Raw genomic sequence first — 20,476 nt, 5'->3', positions numbered from 1 at the left:
TAAACAAAATTAGATTAGTGTATTTCATTGAATGGGGCCAGAAACTCCCATCCAAAGAGAATGTCCCAACTGGATTTAGCTCTATGACTCCTGATAATCATTTAATGAATGAATCATCAGTGCAATTACAAAAATATAAATGTTTAAAGATTTGCCATCCTACTTCACAATGGATCTTTTTTTCCCCCACTGCAAAGTAGAAATGATTTCTCTAAACAAAACCCTGCATGACATCCAAGTCTCACTGAAACAATAAGCAACAGGGCAAGTCGAGAGGCCAGCCAGTGGACTGCTGGCCTGCACTCAGCTTTCACATATGGCAATCTGCTGAGGAGGGATTTAAAGGGAATTAAGATGTATCCAGGCCACATGACATTAGGAAGCTATTCAAGGTCAACTATATTGAAAACACACGTGGACACTAACCTGGCAGTGGAAAAGAAACAGAGCAAGTTAAATTTGTGATTGAAAAATGTGATTTAGTAGATATAAAATTTTGCCTCCCATAAGTAGCCTACTACTACTGTCATACACATTCAAGTTAACACACAACAGGCTATCCTTAAAACAAATATATTAGCGTATAGCCTAACTCCAAAAAGAGTTTGAAACATTCGTTGTTGTCATGTCAGCTCTGACAGTTCGCTTGCTCAACCTTCTTTGTTCAGGCCAATTCCTCTGTTACGCCATTTTTCTTCTATCTCTTATAGTTTCAAACTCACCATTTAGGGGTGTAGCTAGTTCCTTTCCTCGGCCGTTGTCTGGGCCTGCTGATAACACGTCGTTTCTTCAGATAAAATTCACTTAGCATCCAAACCTAGCTCTGACGATAAGGCGCGTGACTGTGTGCGTGTGGCTGCTCTCCATGGAAACGTACACACAAACGCGACGCTTGTTCAAGTTGCCAGGTGACGCGTGGCGCGTGCGGGAACCAATGTCTTGTGGGACTTGTGGTCCGACTGTGAGCTCTTAACTTCACTACCTCTCTGGACGCAGTGGCAGTTCAAGTGCTGCCCCACTAGATGGAGCTGTAGGGCTGTGTTTTTTTTTCATATCGGCCAATAAACAGCTATGAAGACACAAACACATCTCGAGTAGCCTAGTTTAAATGTGTTAGTTTGTTATTTAAATATTATCCTACGTATTAGTTGCCTAATAATTAGACTAGGCCTATGTGACATTGCCAACAGGCCCAATACACGTAGGCTGCTTTTATTCAGGTGTGTTCAGGTGTTGGTGCTTTGGTTGAAACCAAAAGCACCAACACCTGAACACACAGAGGTTTTGAAGTCAGCCCTGGTAGCACTGAGAGGAAGTTAAGTCACCCCCACCACCCCAGTGGTCACAGGTGAAGTATGAGTTGATTAATGATTTGTGGGCATTCATCCTTCCAGCCTACACGTCATGGTTTGCTGACTGTAAACCACAATAAATCACAATCAAGACAACTTCCCCATCTGTCTGTGCGTTAGTGTGTTTGCGTGTCTCCAGAGGGGGTGGTCGCACACGCACACGAGGCAGGTTAAGCCAAGAAGCAGTGGGGGGGTACAAGTGGAATTTTGCTCTAAGAGGATTATCGCGGTCGTTAGCCACCCGCCGGTGTTGTCAATGGATGCCCGATTCGCCGGTTAGAACACAGCGCACCGCGACGCAGTGCAGTAAGCCAACCTGGGCGAGGAAACGGGTCCTACTCGGGCGTTTTGAACCGGCGGTATATGTAGATCAACAGCGTCGTTACAAGATGATCTCTGGTAGTTTTTACCTGTTGGGAGCGCACGGGAATGTGTCACCGGGATTGCATCTGCACCAGAGAGCGGTTTCCTGAGAGGGTTCTGTTGACAGGCCGTTTCTGACATGAAGACACGACCTGCGGGGATCGGCAATGTCAACGCCGACTGGATGGGTTCGCTCCCCCCAAAGCTCAGTGCCATGCCCCTCAAACACCTCGCCGTGCCAGGTGAGCCATGTCGTGCGTAAAGATGGTTGCGGTCTCTCCTGTCCGTCTGTCCGCCACACCTGGACTTCTACCACTGTGAAGTTTGAAAGGATAACAACAAAACTACAAGTCTGAGAGGAATGTGACAGCAATACAGTCTGTATATACGCTATATCTTCGATACAGCACTATCTTCATCCATTTGTTTTTTGTTTACTTGTGCTGTATCTCAACGTCTTTTGCTTTTCCCACCGACCTTTGTTCTTTCATCCTTCTCTTTTACAGTTCTTCTCCAATTCTGTTAATGTATCTTTTTCCTTTTCTTATGCTACATCCCCTGTTTGTATCTATTTGTTCATTTTTCCTTTTTAATTCGCACATCTCTCTTCCAGGGTCTCACGATTCTTTTACCTTCTGGGTGGATGTGCATGCTCCTGTGGGGCCCGATCAGAAGGTATATGTGAAGTACCTGGCCACCATGTTCAGCGTCTTAGCCAAGAAAGTCATGGTGAAGTGGTCCATGACCCAGGTACTGAGTTCAGATCAGTGGCATGTACAAACCCAACCACCTGGGGAGCCAGGCAGCTTGTAGATGACATATAAAATGACATATTTTGGGCAGATTTTGAAAGTCTGTGCATTTTACAGCATAACAGATGGAACCAGCTGTAATGTGTAATGTAATATACAATATATCTGTATTCCTAGAATCTGACATTTAAAGAGCAGCTGGATGCAGGAATTCGCTACTTTGATCTCAGAGTCTCCTCCAAACCAGGCGAGCCTGGGAATGAGATCTACTTCATCCATGGCCTGTTTGGCCACAAGGTGAGCAGTGGAGTAACTATTTATGCTTATCACTGTGGCTACTGTGCCTGCCTCCATGTTCTTTCTTATTGTATGTTGCAATTTACTGTTAAATGTTTCTTTAATCCCTCACAGCCCGACATTATCCTTCAGTGTTGAATGTTTTTGTCTTTCTTGATCAGATGTCTCCAGTCCTTAAATGATCAAAATTATATTTGAATGTTACTCCAAATATTTCAGCCTATTCAGATGTTTCCCCTGTTTTTGTTTCATATAACAGCATGAGCAGTGATTTTGTTCTGCTAGTTTCCAGCTGATGTTGTCATTAGTGGGACGGAAACGACCTTGAACAGGGATCAAAGGTTGTGAGTTTAGTTGTAAACATCCCTCTTCTGAAATGGGTCCTTCTGACATGTGCCTGTCCCCTATATGACAGTAGTGTGTCATGAGATTAAGTTAATGCAGCTGTAGTTGATATTTGACTTGTTTTCCATGATCCTTTATTTCATGCTGCAATGTGATGGTGTTTTGTTTTCCTCTAAAATTGTGACCAAAACTGGAAGCAGTTGCCCTTTTTTTGCATCAGTACATGACCAACAGACCTTTAGGTTTGATGCAGCAAATGACCTCCAACCTTTCACTCTGCCCCCCCAAAGGTGAGGGATGGCTTGTTGGAAATTAACTCATTCTTAGGCAGACACAGGAAAGAGGTGAGAAGTGCTTTTGATCATATTTTTCATGAAATATGACACAGATACATAAGCATGACTATAGATAGATTTGGCCTAGTAACTGACTTTGATGTTTGATATCATTTAGGTAGTGTTCCTAGACTTCAACCACTACTATGCAATGGACGCCGAGCATCATGTGTACCTCATCAACATGCTCAAGGAAGTGTTTGGCAGCAAGCTCTGTAACAACTGTGCAGTAGAGAGCATCACTCTGGATTACCTCTGGGAGAAGAAATACCAGGTGAGACCAGAACGCGTTAATGAACGTGGACATGCAACATTACTTAAGGTCTTTTAGTATCGGGACCCCAGTGATCTCAGACCATTTCAAGTTCAGTAATCATACCATAGAAAGTTATATTCATCAGTTTCCATCTGAGTTTGCAGGTCTTTGTAGGAGATAGGTAGACGAGTATCATCTGTATCTGTGCTCTCTGTTGATTGTGCTTGTGTGTGCAAGTGAATGCATGAAAATACATGCCGTATACGTGCATATACATGTGTGATTATTGGACAGCCCACTTAACCCCCGTGGTCAGGTAATCCCTGCCGCCTTTGACTCTCCTGGACAGGAATTAGTGGAGAGCGTCATCCCATTAACGCTTGTTCCACCATCCGACCCGCCTTCCTTCTTTCGTGCTGTTTAGCTTTTATCCTTTCTTCACACCCTCTTTCCATTTCTCTTTGTCTTTTTTTCTGCTTTCCTACATTTCTCCCTCTTTGCTACACTTACCTCCCTCTATCTCTGCCATTCATTCATATTTCTTATTTCCATTATTTCCTCGTCTCAAACCGTCTTCATTTTTCACCCTCCTCCTTTCATACACACACTGACATGAGAAGCTCTTGTGCATCTTAATGTTGTGTCTGCATGGTTCCAGGTGCATGCCTGTGTCTCATTCAAGTACTATCAGTTGAATTCCTGTTCCTATGACCCTAATCTGTGACTGGCTTAGTTGGCAAAGGAGACGGAGAGAGAGAGAGAGAGAGAGAGAGAAGCAGACAGAGGAGAGGAACAGGGAGGAGGAGTAAGAGTAGAAGAGGAGAGATTTGCTCAGTTACCAGCAGCTTTTCTTTCCTGTTCTCAGTGTCATTGGAAAAGACATTGAAACCCAACCATTCCTAAATCTGCTAAATCACTGTGGAAAAGAGTGGAAAATAGTCAAAAGGGTTTTTATGATTATGATTTTAAACAAAATTGTCACACCGTACTTTATTTGGATATTCAGCACTGATGCAGATGAGTTTGTTATCAAGTGCATATAAAGTGCAGCCAAAAAGTTCATGTTTCCAATTATACAACACTGTATGTAGATAGTTACTGTAGATGCTGAGCTACATATAATTATCCTGGACGTTAAGGTTGGAAATATGGTCATGTTAGGGCTGCAGTGTGTGTAGATGCAAGAGAAAGGCAAATTAAAATCATTTTCATTACCTGATATCAATATGGGACTATCTAATTGTTACCTCATATAACATTATTATAATTTGAGTAGCATTCGTGCTGTCTTTTCAACTTATCTACTCACTATCACCCTCAGGTGATTGTGTTCTACCATCATCCATCAGGTCAGGGTATCTCTGCCATGTGGCCAGGCAACAAGATCCCTGCTCCCTGGGCAAACACCACCCAACCCAACAAGCTCATACAGGTCAGAAAACAACATTCAAACTCTGGCTGTGATAACTCCTCTCCAGCATACACACATATTTCTTTTCATTCCGTGGAAAATCAATACAGATAATCATTAAATACACAAGTTATGTCTCTTAAGGGGTGATTTAGATTACATTGTTAGAGTTTGACATTCTCCTGTCTAGTTCCTGGAAACTACACTGAAGGAAAGAGCCAAGCAGGGCTCCTTCCACGTCTCTCAGGCCATCCTCACACCCAGGGTTAACACCGTGGCCAAGGGCCTGGTCTGGGGGCTACGCAACTACCTGGTGGAGAGGTCAGTGACAAAGTGTGGGTGTTATTAGGAGGTTGTGACTGAGGGAGGTGTGGTGGAATATTGTGGATGTGTGGATATATATATTCATTAGTCTGTCAACTTTTTTGGTGGTTTCAATGCATCATTTCTACATGTAACTTTCTTTGAAACTAAGATTTAGAAATCCAGCCCAAGTGTGTGAGTGTGTATGTGCTCATGCATCTTTGAACCTTGTTTCTTCTTTTTTTGGCTCAACTCCATGTATTTACTTTAATCTGTGGCCAGTAGAGGGCAGTACAGTAAATGCTACAGATGCCTGCATCAAAGAGGACTGACACTTTCCTCATGCCCTTCAAAAAGGAAAACGTAGGGCCTTTCGTGCCAATCTGCATTTATCTGTAAATTAATATGTATGATTCTTACAGGGTCTGTTGTCCAGAAGCCTCTGATTTAAGATGTGCCACAGAACGCAGTGCCATTACGCACACTACCTTGATTAAATCACAAACAAGTGACACCAGGCTGCTGCAGAATAACCCCAAACACAACTACACACATCTCAGTATTCGGTTGTTTATGTGTATTAATCCTGAGTGTCATTGCCTCCTTTCCAACTTTCCTCTTAGCTAAAGTGTTTCAGTGTGACAAAAATAACTTATACCCTCTACAAGGATGTGGTGTGGTAGCAAAACCTGTGTGGATGAGTGTGTTTCAGCTACTTATAATATAACAGATTGACTATATGAAATTCTGTCTAAGCATGCATCTTTATTTTTGGCGTCACTTCACTGGTTTATTTCAGTGAAGGTTAAGCTATAATCCTCTTTATCCATTTCCAGGCTATAGAGGATCAATCAGAGACACATTTCATCTCTCAGATAAGAGATCTTATTTCCTAAGCAAGGACTAAATTATTTGCACAAACTTTTGCAGCCATCTAGCCCGTTGAGCCTGAGATTTAAGTGGAAATGACAGCGGAAATCCTGACTTAGAGTACAGACCTACCGTACCCTTACATGTGAGAGAAACCACAGCCACTGGTGCTGGGGTATAAAACTCCAAAATGGACGCTCTGGCAAGACAGGAGGTGGCCTAATTTTGTACTTCCGAGGAAATGGGATTGTTTATCACCGCTGGATAAACATTCTGACTTCCTGGTTTTGTTCTGCTGGCGGCTCAGACATAGTGGAGAATTTAAGGGTGTTAGAAGTGATACGGCTACAGAGTCATGGTGTGTGTGTGTGTGTGTGTGTGTGTGTGTGTGTGTGTGTGTGTGTGTGCCTGAGTGTGTCTAAACAGAAAGTGTTTGAATCCAATCCAATGATTTTGGGACAATAGTGGCAAAGCAGCCTCTCACTGACAGACAGACACAAACATCACTCCCTTTAACTTTTTTTTCCATCAGGTCCATTTTCTCCCACATTGTATCATATCAAGATATTGTATCTCAAAACTTTATCAACAACTTTTCATGACATTCAGCCAAGGAACAACTGATTAGAGTTTGGCAACGTTGTAGCCATAACTATAAAACTTACAGAGACAGAAACTTGGAACTAGATATTTGAGTGTGCTTGCAAGGTCAGGAAATCTGTTTAAATAGAAATTCAAGTGACAGGATGTTCAGGTGTAATTGTTTGTCTGATACAAACGTTCTTCTTTTGTTTCTCTAGAAACCTGCCGACCATCATGTCCTGGGTTGAGGCTCAGAGGCCGGGGGTGGACGGGGTCAACATCATCACCTCTGACTTTGTGGAGCTCACTGACTTTGCCAACGTTGTCATCAAACTCAACAACCTGCTGTTGTCTGAACAGGACCGCAAACCAAGATGACACATCGTGTGCTGACCCACAGTGGGGCGGAGATTGGGAGTCGGGTGGCAGACTGTTCCATCATTGTTGGATAATAGTTCTTACATAATTAGTTCCTGGGAGTCCTGGGAATTGGTTTGTAAAAACATTCTATGAAGTTAGTTTTAATAATAATGTATCAGCTAGCAAATAACTATTTAAAAGGGTTTCATTGTCTTGTTCAAAGACACTTCAGCAGTAAGATACACAGGGACATTGTATGAGCCAGGGACCCTCCAGACCCTTGAATGACCTTTAAACCTTACAAGAACTCATCGACTAACTTTTTGAACATAACAGTTTTGGTTGCAGCCAACTGTCTCTGCCACAGCATCAGGCACAAAGTTTTTTTTACCATCATCGTAAGATCGACCAAATCAGTCATACCACAGCTCTGGCTTCATTTCTGGATTCCTTTTCCTACAAGGGTGGGGGGGTGGGGGGGGGGTATATCACATTGCATTCCAATGTCCAATGGTAATGCAGCACAGGTCACCATGCAGAAACAGACTCCCAGCTATGATTTGAGATATGACTCGACATCTCAGATATTACAATAGTTGTCCTTCTTTTGTTTTTCAAATGTTAACATAGTGTCACGTATTGCACTTTTTTCTGCTTTTTGAAATGCGGTATGTATAGGTGTTTAAGGTTAAAGAAAAGGTTCAAGGTTAAAGGATTGGGACGTTTGAAAGAAAATGTTTGACATGATGGCAATGGAATTTGTTTACACTGCATTTCAACACAACACACACTAATAATTGTAAAACACTAGCCAGTGAGCTAAAGTTGTCTTTTTAAACTATGCACATGGTGTTTTTCCCAATAATGAAATGAACATAAGGGAAAAGTACAAGCTGCAGAGTATTTTTGTTTCTATGTTAAGCAAAGTCACACATTGTGAAAGAGGAGCCCACTGTGCCAACACTGTCTCAGTACTTATAGTTGGGCTATATAGTTTAACGAGAGATGCAAACGGTGGCACCTTTGGGGGGGAATTGCAGCAGGAAAGCCAAATATGTGTGGAACTTGAGCTACAATTCACATAAAACACATGCACCCATACATATACACAGCTATAAATGTTTATCTTTATAGTGTTTTTTCATTTTCATTGTTAAACTAGACCTTCAGAAATAGAACCAGGTAAAGATATGTATGAGGGAAAGAGCATTCACAGTATATGACCCTGTCCAGCATATGTCAAGCCTGCACCGGGCTCCATAAAACAAACCATGTATACTACATGTAGAAATAGCAAGGAAATAAATGTCCAACGTATTGTAGTCTGAAATGTTTTGTGTGTGTGTGTGTATCTGTGTCAGTGTGTGTTACAGTGTTTGTGTGTGTGCCTTGTGGTTCCGGTGATTACTATGCATGACATAGACAGTGGTGCTGTGACAGTCGCCCCTGCATTCCTGTGGTCAGAGCAGGGAAAGAGAGGAGGGGAGGGAGACAGCAGAAAAAGACGAAAGAGGCAGAAGAAGAGAGCGGAGAAGAAAGAGTTCAGCTGGAATTACAGAAAATGGAGGAGGCAGAGAGAGTTTTCTGAACAGCTGTTTTTTTTTTCCTTCAGAAGCAGCGTCATCATCTAACAGAGTAAAATGTTTTCTTTTCATATCAGCTCAGCCCTTCTTTTTTCTTTTTAACCCCCTGACTCACTTGTGTGAAATTGCCTTGTTCTGTCCAGGCCACATTGTTGACATGGTTGAGTGTGGTCACCAAGCACCATGAGGCGCACACACAGTCACAAGCACAGGCACTTTAATTGTGGAGTAATTACACATACCACGGGAGGCAAGTGGGAGCTCCAGCTGATGGAGAGCATTCCTTTGTTGTTTGGATTGGTCCTCTCTCAGTCTGTCTGTCTGTCTGTCTCTCTCTCTCTCTCCCCTCTGTATCCCTGTTGGATTCCCAGGTTTCAAAGGAGAAGACGACAACTCAAACATGATCTTCCAGATGTTAATAAAGTCCTAAAGTAATAAAGCTGCCTTTACGCCTGCATGCAAGTGTTTGCCAGCCAAGATTCTGTTATTCTACAAACACTCTCATCCCAAAGTGGTGCAAACATTGACTCGCAGCTCTCCAAAAGTATTTTTTGCTCCTGTCGGGCACCACAGTCTAAGTAGGTCTGCAACTGCAATTTATGTCCCATCCAAGCACCAACCTCAGGGTCTGAAAAGTGAAGCCATCCGCATGGAAGTGCCTTAAATCTGCATTGTTTCTAATGGCCAGCAGGGGGTGACTCCACTGATGCAAAAAGAAGTCTGATTGTATAGAAGTCTATGAGAAAATTACCCTACTTCTCACTTGATTTATTACCTCAGTAAACATTTTCCTAATGAGTTTATGGTCTCAATCACTAGTTTCTTCAATACAGCATGATGTTCATAACGTTCATGTTCCCATGAAGAGTAAAATGGATGACAAAGTAGGGTAAGATTTAGGGCATGGCTGTCAGTCAGGATAGCGGTGTTCGGTTGTAAAAGACAGAAGAAGAGGCTGTTCATTTTTTCCGGTAAGTACATTTACAAGCTAACTTTGTTAGAAGCTACTTTGTACAGCGTAGCCAGGAGCCAGGTGCAGCCCGCTTGCCAGTATTGGTAGGCATGCATATTGTCTCTACCCTCTCGCCCAAATATGATCACTTCTGGTTCCAAAAAACACAAGATGCCAAACTCTTGGCTTCCAAACGGTGGTCCACAAACCACGGTGACATCATGGTGGCTATCTCCACTTCTTTTATACAGTCTTTGGTCCCATCACATGTCATTTCACGTCAGTCCCTCCCCATCCGCACCACACATTATAGCAAACAGTCCCATGGGAACATTTTGCCATATAGGTCAGAGGCAGACTTCACTTGGTTTCATCACAGCCAAACAGAGGGTAATGAGAAGAACACTTTGGGAATTTCAGTGGCAGTAATATCATTAAACTTTGCATGGTGTGTGTGTGTGTGTTTATGTTAAATAAGGATGTGCAACTATTCTTGGGAAGCCATTTATGTCAGCCTAAAAAAAGTGGTTGAACACTATTCTGCAAATACCCTGGTGAGTAACACAAGTTTGAGTTCATTTAACCACTGCTATCCCATATCCCTGGTGTTAAGTGATGTCAGTGACAAGAGTCGACCAGGTCAGTAACATCCATTACACACAGATTTGTCAGCTCTCTTTTAGACCATGATGACTACAGGATTGAAACAGCTGTAAAAACAGTGTAAAAAAAAAAGTGACACTGTATCTGTACGTTTATGACTATCCTACTTCTGACAGAACGGGGGAGTGAGTAAAGAAAGAAAAAGACTTGACAAAACACGTACCAGACCACTGCAAACAGATGAAAATGCACATCGCTTAACAGTGTCAGTGTCAGTCACCAATTATCTATCATTAAGAAGTTATTAAAAGCATGTGGGTTGAGTAGTTTTACCCACACAAACCCTCAAAGTCCTACATCAATGAAGATACCAGGGATTCCTGTGAGATTGAATGATTGTCAGGTTCCATTTGTAGTGGTTTCAATTTAGAGTATTGGTATAAAGTGGTTCGGATACTGTTTCATAGGCTTTTTTTGTGCAGTAGACAGCAGACTATCAAAACTATTAAAAAAGTACGATGCAGGATTTTCTTTCTGAATGAAACTCTCACAACAGGGTCTCCTAACGCCGGGTGGACTCCCTCTCCAAACAGCTCCAGAGTTCCTGCTCAGCCTCCTGGGATCACATGGGAGTAGTGGAATTCACTAGGGAATGCTGTCAAACATTCGACGGCCCTCTCAAACCCAGGGGCTCAGGGATGATGTCATTGAGAACGCTTAGCAGCTCTCAAGCTAGCAAGCAACCGTGGAGGCATAATAGCTTCATAGCTTCTGGAAACACTTGACTAGAAAGAAAGTTAAAAGGAACTGCAAGACCATTTCAGAGAGCATTACCCTGATAACATTTAGCCTGTCCCTCTTTAAGGCTTTTGGCTCCAAAGATGCATCTGTAAATGTGGAGTCGAGACTTAAAATGAACAAAAAGCCCTCATGACATGTTTCCATATGAAAGCAAATTTTAGAAAAGACCTTGGATGAGGACTTGTTGGTTGAATTGGGTCATAATGGACAGCATTCATTTTTTCCAGTAAACGCATTCCACTATGGGTCTGGCGCTGTGGTTCCTTGTAAATTCTTAGTTTGTAAAGTAACTAGTTACTGCATCTGTCGTAAATGTAGTGGAGTAAAAATTACAATATGTCCCTCTGAAATGTTGGAAGTGGAAGTATAAAGTATCTTAAAATGGAAATATAAGTAAAGTACAAGCACATCAAAATTGTACTTACGTACAGTACTTGAGTAAATGCATTCAGTTACTTCACACTGGTCTGGCCTATATTGCACGTCATCTCCTTTCATATTCCTGTGAAGCTTGTGGCAGAGTGTTTATTCTTGTGATAACAGACTACAGATAGTCGGGTTTGTGAACTTTATGTAATTTGAAGATTCACACTTTGAGGGATATGTGCTGTCCCAATATCTATGATTCTGTGGGTTCAAAACCACTTCTTTGAATCTCTCTTGGTTGGTGGATATCTACACATACCAGGTGTCATGGAGAGCTGAGGAGCAGTGGAGAAAGTGGAGCAGGGCTGAGTGCACCAGCTCTCTTCCTGTTTATCCACAAAGAGATCCTCACGGTGCCTGAGAGATAAGATAATCCCGCTGCCATGGATATGCATGTGTATGCGCTTTTGTTTGTGTGTTTGTGAGTGTATGCAAACCCTCCTTGGCCTCAGTCCTAACCAGAGGACCATTTTCAAGACTACATTTATCATTTTCCAGCCATAAGGACACACCATGCATTTACGTAACCTCTGTTATGAACTGTGGAGAATGCATGCCAAATAAAATTACCTGCCTCTGATACAGAACTGCTGGCATCTTCTCCTGCCTCCATGATGTCTTCAGACTGATGCATGACCGTACATGTAGCTGGGATTTTTCAGATGGTGCACATAACTTATGCAAAGTGCGACCTGTCACTGCTTACTGATACCCGGAGCATTAGACAGACCAGATTTTAGAATTAGCTTTTTTTTTGCTTAAAACACTACAATATGTGTTTTCATGGTGGAAACACAGATATGTTGGTGAACATATTTTTTGTATATTATTAATACCGTGATATATATTAATATTTTTGAGTATTTTTTGTACAATTGTAGTTTTTTTTTCCAATATCTCTACAATTTTGTAGATATATTATAAACTTGGCTCATCAACCGCACGTTCTCTTGGTTGGTGTGTTGTTGTGATAGGGGCGAATGAGGTATGCTATAGGATATAATTATATAAATAGTTCCTCCTTCAGCAATATAAAAGCCATGTGTGATGGAATTAAAAACCACATCCATTTCACTATACATGTTAATTCAAGACTTCTCACATGTTCTCCCATTAATTCAAACTCAAATTCCAACAAAAATCCCATATTCTTTTAGAGCTTATTTTCAATATTGGGTAGAGAATTCGTCTACTCCTGTTTACTGCAAGATAACTGCTGGCTGTGAGTTCATTCATTCATTCGTTAATCACCATAATAATCCCATGGTAGTTTTAAAGTGTGGCTATAATGGGGACATTGACCCATACCCATTATGTTCAGTACAGGTAGGCTATATATTTCCGTCTCTATTCAAAGTACATATCCATTGAATAAGTTTAGAGGTAAATACTAATAATAATTCTATTAACCTTTATCACCGAATCCAAGTGGCTGCATGATATGAGTTGTGCCAGTTTGTTTGTGCACCAGTCTGGACTGAATAATTCAAAACCTACAGTATTAGGACTGGATTGTGTCCTGTGAAGGGAGACTAGACTGCATTCCTGTTGTAATATCATTAGCCAAACATGCTTCTTATCGCGGTCTCTTATCATTACTGCCAAGTAGGTCTGACAGAATGTCTCTCTCTCTCTCTCTCTCTCTCTCTCTCTCTCTCTCACACACACACACACACACACACACTTTTAGCCAGTGAGAATGAATGAGAGGTCAAGTGTAGGTGGTGTGTTAACACCTGCACATTATGCTCTGTGTGTGTGTCTGTGTTTGAGAGAGAGAGAGAGAGAGAGAGAGAGAGAGAGAGAGAGAGAGAGAGACTCCCTCCCCTTGTTCCTTCTCCAGCTTCACTTCCAGCTGTTGCTGCATTCCTCCACACGTCGCAATTGGCTGCAGCCGCCGGCTTTTTACGTTTGTGTACGTTTGGAGTGTGTGTTCCTGTGTGCGTGTGTGTGTGTGTGTGAATGTGACAGAGGATTAAAAGTCCTTCCTAGACATCCACAGGTTGCCCATGCTGCGCGGGGAATGTATTTGCTGTCAAGACAGAGACTGTGATCACAACAGAGGGAGACGTGACAGATTATTTCCGAGAGTTTTCTGGTTCTTGGAGCAGCTGCGTCTTTTTCTGCACGATGACAGAAGTGGCCAGTCCGGCTTCGTTTATGGTAAGCGCGTTTGTAAATGGGGAAAATTACAGACATTCCCATTTTTTTTATTATCCAAATATGTGTTGCTCAATTGGGAAGTTGATGTAGACTCTTTCATGGAGTTGGTTTCAACAGCCACTAATGTTTAATCCTCAGCTCAGAGATTTCCTTACAGTGTTTGTCTCTGAAGTGAGGTGTTCAAAGATAAGCTGAATCTTATCCGACTTTAATTCCGGATTTTGTTCTCAGCAAATGAAAAACAGGGACAGTTTTGTTTGTTTCTGGGCTACTGATTAAAAGTCCACAGTACAGAAATAGAGGCGTATTATAAGTATATAATTATTTAAGATGTATACATACCATTGCCATCTATTAAAAATACCACCATGGTCAGTAGTGAGTATTATAAGGCCTAGAAGAGGATTGACTGGTTATGAATGGTATGAAGGATATTGTATGCTGCTGTGTGAATTAGAGCAAGCCTCATCCCACATTTGTCACAAATAAACAGAATATTCCTGATATATCAGTCCATGGCACAATTTATGAAGACATTTTTAAGAAATTTATGAAACCAGACTAAGGGTTAACATCAGAAATGTTTGTCTTACCTCATCCCACCTCTTTAACATGTCAGATTTCTAAGTATGCCTGAAGAGTATGCTCGTGGTATGTGAATATGTGTAAAAGGGTGGCATTAAATTGGGCGCTGTGTACCTAAACTGATCTGACGTCTTATTACCTTTGACTTCTCAGTGAGGAAATAATACACAATGTCATACTTGGGTCATGTGGAGTTGGTCCTGTCAGTTATGTGGAAACAAGTTTTATGCTATGGCTCTGTATGTATTAGATTGTGGATTTGTCTTTTGTGGGTCCAACCACAGCGCTTTACCCAGACAGAGACACATCTATGTCTTTAGTTATCTTTAGAATAGTGAAATTTTAACATAGAGAGTGTTACATCAGAGATATTAGACGAATTCAAACTACAAACTACAAGTTTAAATCTCGACATGTGGTTTTAATTACAGCAATACCGCCATCAGAATGCTAAGCTAATGGTAAAACCATTATACCTGTCAAATTGGCTCTGGCCATGATGTGGAAACCAGGAGGATGCAACTGTTCAGTCACGAGGACTCAATATGCCAAAACTGTTATCAGCTACTAGACCCATACCAGACCGCAAACATTATGATGTATGTGCACATAAACACAATACAGCACTTGAAAGGATAAGTGAATTATATTTCTACTCTGTTGTCAATATATCCATTTCAGGATTCCTTCCACAGTATTTGTGTGTTTACCAGCTATATGTCAGCCTGAAACTGTAAAAAACGTTTGCATAGAGATGCTGTCTGTGGTCACATTTTGTTTTGAGGCCAGTGGTGCAACTTGGGGAAACATTAATCATTAATCTCTTTTCCTTCATCTCTGTGTTTTTTATCCATTTCCTTTTCTTTTGTCCCCCTACGTCCCCCACACACATTTAGTTTGTTTCTCTTGTTATCTCAAAGTCTATCTTTCTGCCTTCCTCTTTTCTTTTCTATCCAGCCGTCACAGTTGATTTCACCCCGTGAGCTTTGTTACTAATGTGGGTCTGTCTACCAGTTCACTGTCCCTCCTTGTCTCTCTGTCATATCCGGCCCCCTTCAGAAACCCAAACATTAGTTGATCCCCTGCATATGGCAGTGAAGGTAATCTGGGCTTTTCCAAAGACACACACACCCTCGATAGAAATTCAAGCTAGATTTCCTCCAACTTTGAGTCTGCTGCGATAACAATGGGCTTTCTTTCCTGTGAGGATCTTGCATTTCGGTAAATGAAAACAAAAAAAGAAAAAGCGCTTATAGCAGTGTGAGAAAGTTTGAGTTGGAGAACAATGCTGATGGATGTTTGTTGTGTTTTAGCAGGGGTTCAAGGTCAAGTTGTGTTAATCGGCTGGCAGAGTTTTCACCATTCACCCACTCACGTTGAAGTAAATTTAAGAATGTTTATGGACCAGTGACAGAGAAGAACAATATTTAATGTCCAAAAGGATAACCTGCAAGCTTGTGTGTGTGTTGTGTGTGTGGGAATGTTGACGTCTATGGTGTGTGTGCATGCGTAAGGCATATATTAAACTGATTAAAGTTCTGTTGAAGACATTATCGCACACAAAACATAGATTGCAGTGAAGAGGAAGGAAGATAACCCCGTTTAGCCCTACGAGTTGTTCTATATGAGGGACACAGAGAGAGGGACTCCATATTAAACAGCATCTGCGATACAATGCCGGCTTTGTCAGGTGGGAGGAGGAGAGGGTCACGCTGGAATGTAAGGGGAGGGGATGTTAGTGAGTGACAGAGGGATGGAGAGAGGAGTGCAACTAGGCGAAGCAGAGAAACGGGCAAAGACACAGAGCTTAATGCTTCAATAGCAGATGAAACACACGAGCAGCGTGAGAGAGGAAACCAGGTGGGAAGACAACATTTTTAAACAAGATACAGGTATTAGTCAAAACTAAATGGACAGAGATGGCACTGAGAGCAAATGAGAAGAAAGAAGAAGACTTGTGAAGAAGACAAGTGACTCCATTTAGTCACATTTTGAAGAGCATTGTGTTATTCTGAGAGTTTGGGTAATGGGATTACTGAGGAATCAAGGCAATGACATGCACGATGCAAGCCACCTAGATGACACCCAAACATGCACCTGAACATTATACAATACACAGATATTAAGCACATTAACTTAATTTATACACTATGACCACATATTTCGTACTACATCACAGCTGTTTCCAAAACCAAATATATGCAAAACATTCCCAAAACCAGCATTTTGGAAATCATTGCTTGTGTAATAGCCATTAAGTTATTTTGTTAGGAGTTGGCCATGTTGCAAATAAATGGAAAAAGATGCAATCAAAACCGGAAATAATAATAAAAAAAAGCTTTCTGTGTCTGCAATCTAACATATTCAGCCAGAAGTAACTATTCCAGCCTGTAATGTAGTCAAGTCTGGAACTCATGCGGTGCTGTTTTGTTTTTGCAAAAGAGTCTTTTGCGTATGAAACCAGCCAAATTTTTACAGCCAGCTTAACAGTCACCTTGACTGCAGCTAAATCTATCATTACTGCCACCCTCATCTCTATTAGTTGGTCAAGTTTATAGCCCAGCCCATAACCATCATCTTGAGGAGCTGCCTGCCTTAAAACATCCCCTAGCCTGAGGCCAATGTAAGCTACTTCAATAAAGCAGCCACATGCACCAAAGAAGCAGATGGCCAACATTTAATATCTGCATTGAAAGTAGAAGCCAATCCTGATGATAGATCCATTGCATGTTGCACTCTTCTTTGCTTTCTGCTTTCTGACATTGTTGTTGATGTTGGTACCCTTGTCTTAAAAGCTAAACTGAGCTCACAACTCCAACATACCCACAATATCTTGAACATTTCAAGCATTGCAAATGAGAGGATTCAGTATGCACATTCAGACAGTTACAGACAAATAATGCATTAATTAGCCTATCTTCATTTTTATCTGAAAAACTGCCATATTGAAGCTTTAATCCAAGAGCTAACAGTAAAATAGCAATGTGTAAAAGTGAAGAAAACAAATGGATATTTTACACATTCATGGGCTTGCTGTTTTTGATTTTTGTTCTATAAAAACGCACACACACATGCAAGTGATCCCAACTAATGCAATAACAAAATGATCTGTTCCAACTCAGTGACATTGACAACAATTAGATTTTGTCCTGAGATGTGGTTATGAGAATGTAGACTGCAACAGAAACAGACAGCAACAACAAGGCAGAAGGTAACTGAAACAGAGAGAAAGACGAAACAGATGTAGAGGAAATAGAAGAGGAGGAGGAACTCGACAGAGGGATGAAAGCAGAGGATGAAGAAAATAAAAGGATGAGATGAAACACACTGAGCATGCTGGATCAGTCCTCCTGGTTTTATGAGTCCTCTCTCCATCTTCCATCACTCTCTCTTTTTTCCCCTCACCACATATTTCTCTCTGCTTCTCTCTATCGCCATCTCTGTCTCCAGACGCAGGGCAAACAGAGCATTTTGAGGAGACTCAGCTGTTCTACAGATGGGATCAAACACTGATTGTGTGCACATGCACTTCCACTTACTTGTGATTTTAAAAACATTGTGTATTTATGATGTGGTTTTAGCTGTATCGTCAATTATCTAATGCTTTAATCCTAAATCTGGTGAAATATTTAGCTTTGAAATCTTTCCCAGTTTATCATATCATTCCATTCCAGGAGTTAGTTTGTGATGAAAGTTTACTTTCCTCAGTCTGCCTTATATTGTTCTCATTAATGACCTATATTTCAAAGAATGCCTACATTTGCATTGCGTTGTGATAGAAGATGTTGTATGTGTTTTTGTATTTAGTTTGATTGTTTAGTACATCAGTACAAAATTGCAAGTTTGAAAGAAGTCCTTGCTCTTTGGTTTGTAGACTGACAGTATGCTAAAATGCTTGTGTTGCTTCAGTGAATGAGACCAGATTCATGTGCATGAATGGCTGTGGTGTGTGGCTTTCCTTACTCTCAATGGGTTTTATGGGGATTAATGATATTCAGCTTCATCCATTATCAATATTAAGACATTGTATTTTAGTTATTAGAGCAGCTTTAAAGGTTAGGTAAATAACAGCAAATGTCTTCACAAGTACACCCTACAATCTGTGTGTTTACAAGTTTCTTTAAACCTGCAAATTCCTAGACCATCCAGTAATCTCATACTTGAGCTCTCTAGACCAGAGGCCCTGATAGCATCAGGTTTGGTGATTGGAGATTGTGGAGACCCCTCAGGATACCAGAAATCTGAAAATCTAGAGGGGGAGGATGGGGGGTGGGGGGTTGACACACCTTACTGCTCTGCTTAAACTAGAGCACAACAAGGCCAAAGACTTGTCTTGACCTGCCCTGACTGGAGCTCACCTGGTGAAAAAAGAAGAATGGGGGCTATGGGGGAAAAAAGAGCGACAGAGATTCAATAAGGAGGAACGATGGAGTAAAAAAGAGAAACTACGCGTGTATGTAATGGAAGGGGAGAGTCAAGGAGGTTGGAAAGTATATGACCTCCTTTTTCATCTGGTCTCTGTAGCACCTATGCATTTGTCCAGATGATGTTGCCATCATACACCATGTGTTTGCTTTGTCGACACCAGTGATGAAAAAAAATCTATGGAATGTGGGGCCTCACAACTTCATGTGATAACAAAAAGAGCTGATGTGTGACTTTATTTGTGAATGTTTGTGTGTGCATAGGGGTTACAAGGGTGGCTGAATTGCGAAGAATAGCAAGTGTGTGTGTGTGTTTGAAGGCAATACGGGTGTCAAAGCAGCAAGGGAAGTGACCTCAGAGAGGAAGCTGGCGCTGAATTAGAGGAAGTGGTTTGGAGCTGACTTTGGTTTGCGCTTCCTCTGCTGGTGATAGGAGGAGAGAAAGGAAAAGAGAGGAGAGTGAGATTAAAAAGGAATTTTAATCTCACTCTCCTCTCTTTTCCTTTCTCTCCTGCCTGGAGGATGGGACAAAACAAGAAGAAATTAAAGGAAAGACAGGAGGAAGAAGAGAAGACAGAGAGATGAGAAGACAAGTTGAGAGAGTTGGGAAAACTGTTGAAGAAATTAAAGAGAGCACTTAAGGTGAAAGGAAAAAGTATTGAAAACAAATAAACTAATGGTGAAAACTGTGTGAGGTGGATAATGTATATTATTACAGGATTATTACAGGATAACATGGAGGAAGGGGAGTATATCAAGGAGAGAGAAGAGGAAGAGAGGAAGGAGATGACAGAAGGTGGAAAAGGAAATGTGGTTGGGGTGGTTTCCCATATGCTGTAATCATCGCTGCTTTGGTGAGAAGCATTTCACTCATCCATGTGGGTGTGTGTGTGTGCATGTGCCTTTGAATGTGCGTGTGCGTGTATACACACATAAATAGAAGGTAGACTGTTTTTCCTTTTTTGAATTGTAGGGTACAGCAGGGGTTGTCCTTGGCACGGGATCTGAGTGTGTTTACTCAAACACATGCACACATTTTTGAGGCATTTCTGATTTTGTTTTCCTTTTATCTCACTCTGTTTTCATTCCTCTTTACAGTTTATCATTCTCCTCCTCTAATGCCAGTCTAATCCCGCCCTGCTAAATCAGAGTTTCCTCATACTTACACCCATCCTTAAATCACGTTGACTTGATTTTTTTCTTTATCTTGGACTCCACTCTCATCTAATACAAAATAAGAATAGTCATCACACTATAGCCCCCACTAGTGGCCCCTAGAGGCTGTAATGTTTATTACACCCCACCATGTGTTGGACAAAACAAACAATTCTGATATTTGTCCTGCCGTGGATGCTTGATGAAAAAGCAAAAATCAAATGGGTTTGTTTCCTCTGGAGCATGAATGTGATCAGCACAGTCTTCCTTTTAGATTATGACATATGTTGACACTTGACCAGTGGCACAAAAGGGAAGCTTATGGAGTTTCCAAAATGGAAAGGGCTCATCTTTTGGGGAGCATGACTTAGCTCAATGAATTTCATCATCAATGTGTTAGATTTTTATATCTTTTGAATATAAATTAAAATGTTGGCCCTAAGGTGGCACTTGGAGAGGTCAGGGGGCTACCAAAATGAATGTTGGATGTTCAGGTCATGCAGCTGATGGGTGTCACTGTTATTTTGCTCTGCTGCTTGTTGGGTGACACACACACAC

General features: G+C 41.4%; 2 protein-coding genes across 2 annotated transcripts in view; both read left to right on the top strand.

Moving 5' to 3' along the window:
• Window positions 1–1,854: 1,854 nt before the first annotated feature.
• plcxd2 (phosphatidylinositol-specific phospholipase C, X domain containing 2) lies at window positions 1,855–7,244 on the top strand. Its single transcript, XM_070928433.1, has 8 exons — window positions 1,855–1,957; window positions 2,329–2,465; window positions 2,645–2,764; window positions 3,400–3,453; window positions 3,563–3,718; window positions 5,022–5,132; window positions 5,302–5,432; window positions 7,085–7,244. The coding sequence occupies exons 1-8, from the start codon at window positions 1,855–1,857 to the stop codon at window positions 7,242–7,244; spliced, it is 972 nt and encodes a 323-aa protein (XP_070784534.1).
• Window positions 7,245–13,473: 6,229 nt separating this feature from the next.
• Window positions 13,474–20,476, top strand: part of phldb2b (pleckstrin homology-like domain, family B, member 2b) — a 39,416-nt gene continuing 32,413 nt past the window's right edge. Inside the window, exon 1 of the mRNA XM_070927869.1 lies at window positions 13,474–13,754. Coding sequence (XP_070783970.1) covers window positions 13,722–13,754 — 33 coding nt within the window. The 5' untranslated portion in view covers window positions 13,474–13,721. The remainder of the gene's footprint in view (window positions 13,755–20,476) is intronic.

The sequence above is a fragment of the Enoplosus armatus genome, chromosome 21 (assembly GCF_043641665.1).
Source record: "Enoplosus armatus isolate fEnoArm2 chromosome 21, fEnoArm2.hap1, whole genome shotgun sequence".
Classification (NCBI taxonomy): domain Eukaryota; kingdom Metazoa; phylum Chordata; class Actinopteri; order Centrarchiformes; family Enoplosidae; genus Enoplosus; species Enoplosus armatus.
The sequence above is the reverse complement of the archived record's forward strand: the minus strand, read 5'-3'. Positions and strand labels throughout refer to the sequence as shown.

Bases quoted from the DNA above. Each gene is read 5' to 3' on its own strand.
- plcxd2 (XM_070928433.1), top strand. From the start codon at position 1,855: ATGAAGACACGACCTGCGGGGATCGGCAATGTCAACGCCGACTGGATG. The intron at 2,765-3,399 runs GTGAGCAGTGGA...GCCCCCCCAAAG, and splicing joins ATGGCCTGTTTGGCCACAAG to GTGAGGGATGGCTTGTTGGA. The intron at 3,719-5,021 runs GTGAGACCAGAA...TATCACCCTCAG, and splicing joins TCTGGGAGAAGAAATACCAG to GTGATTGTGTTCTACCATCA.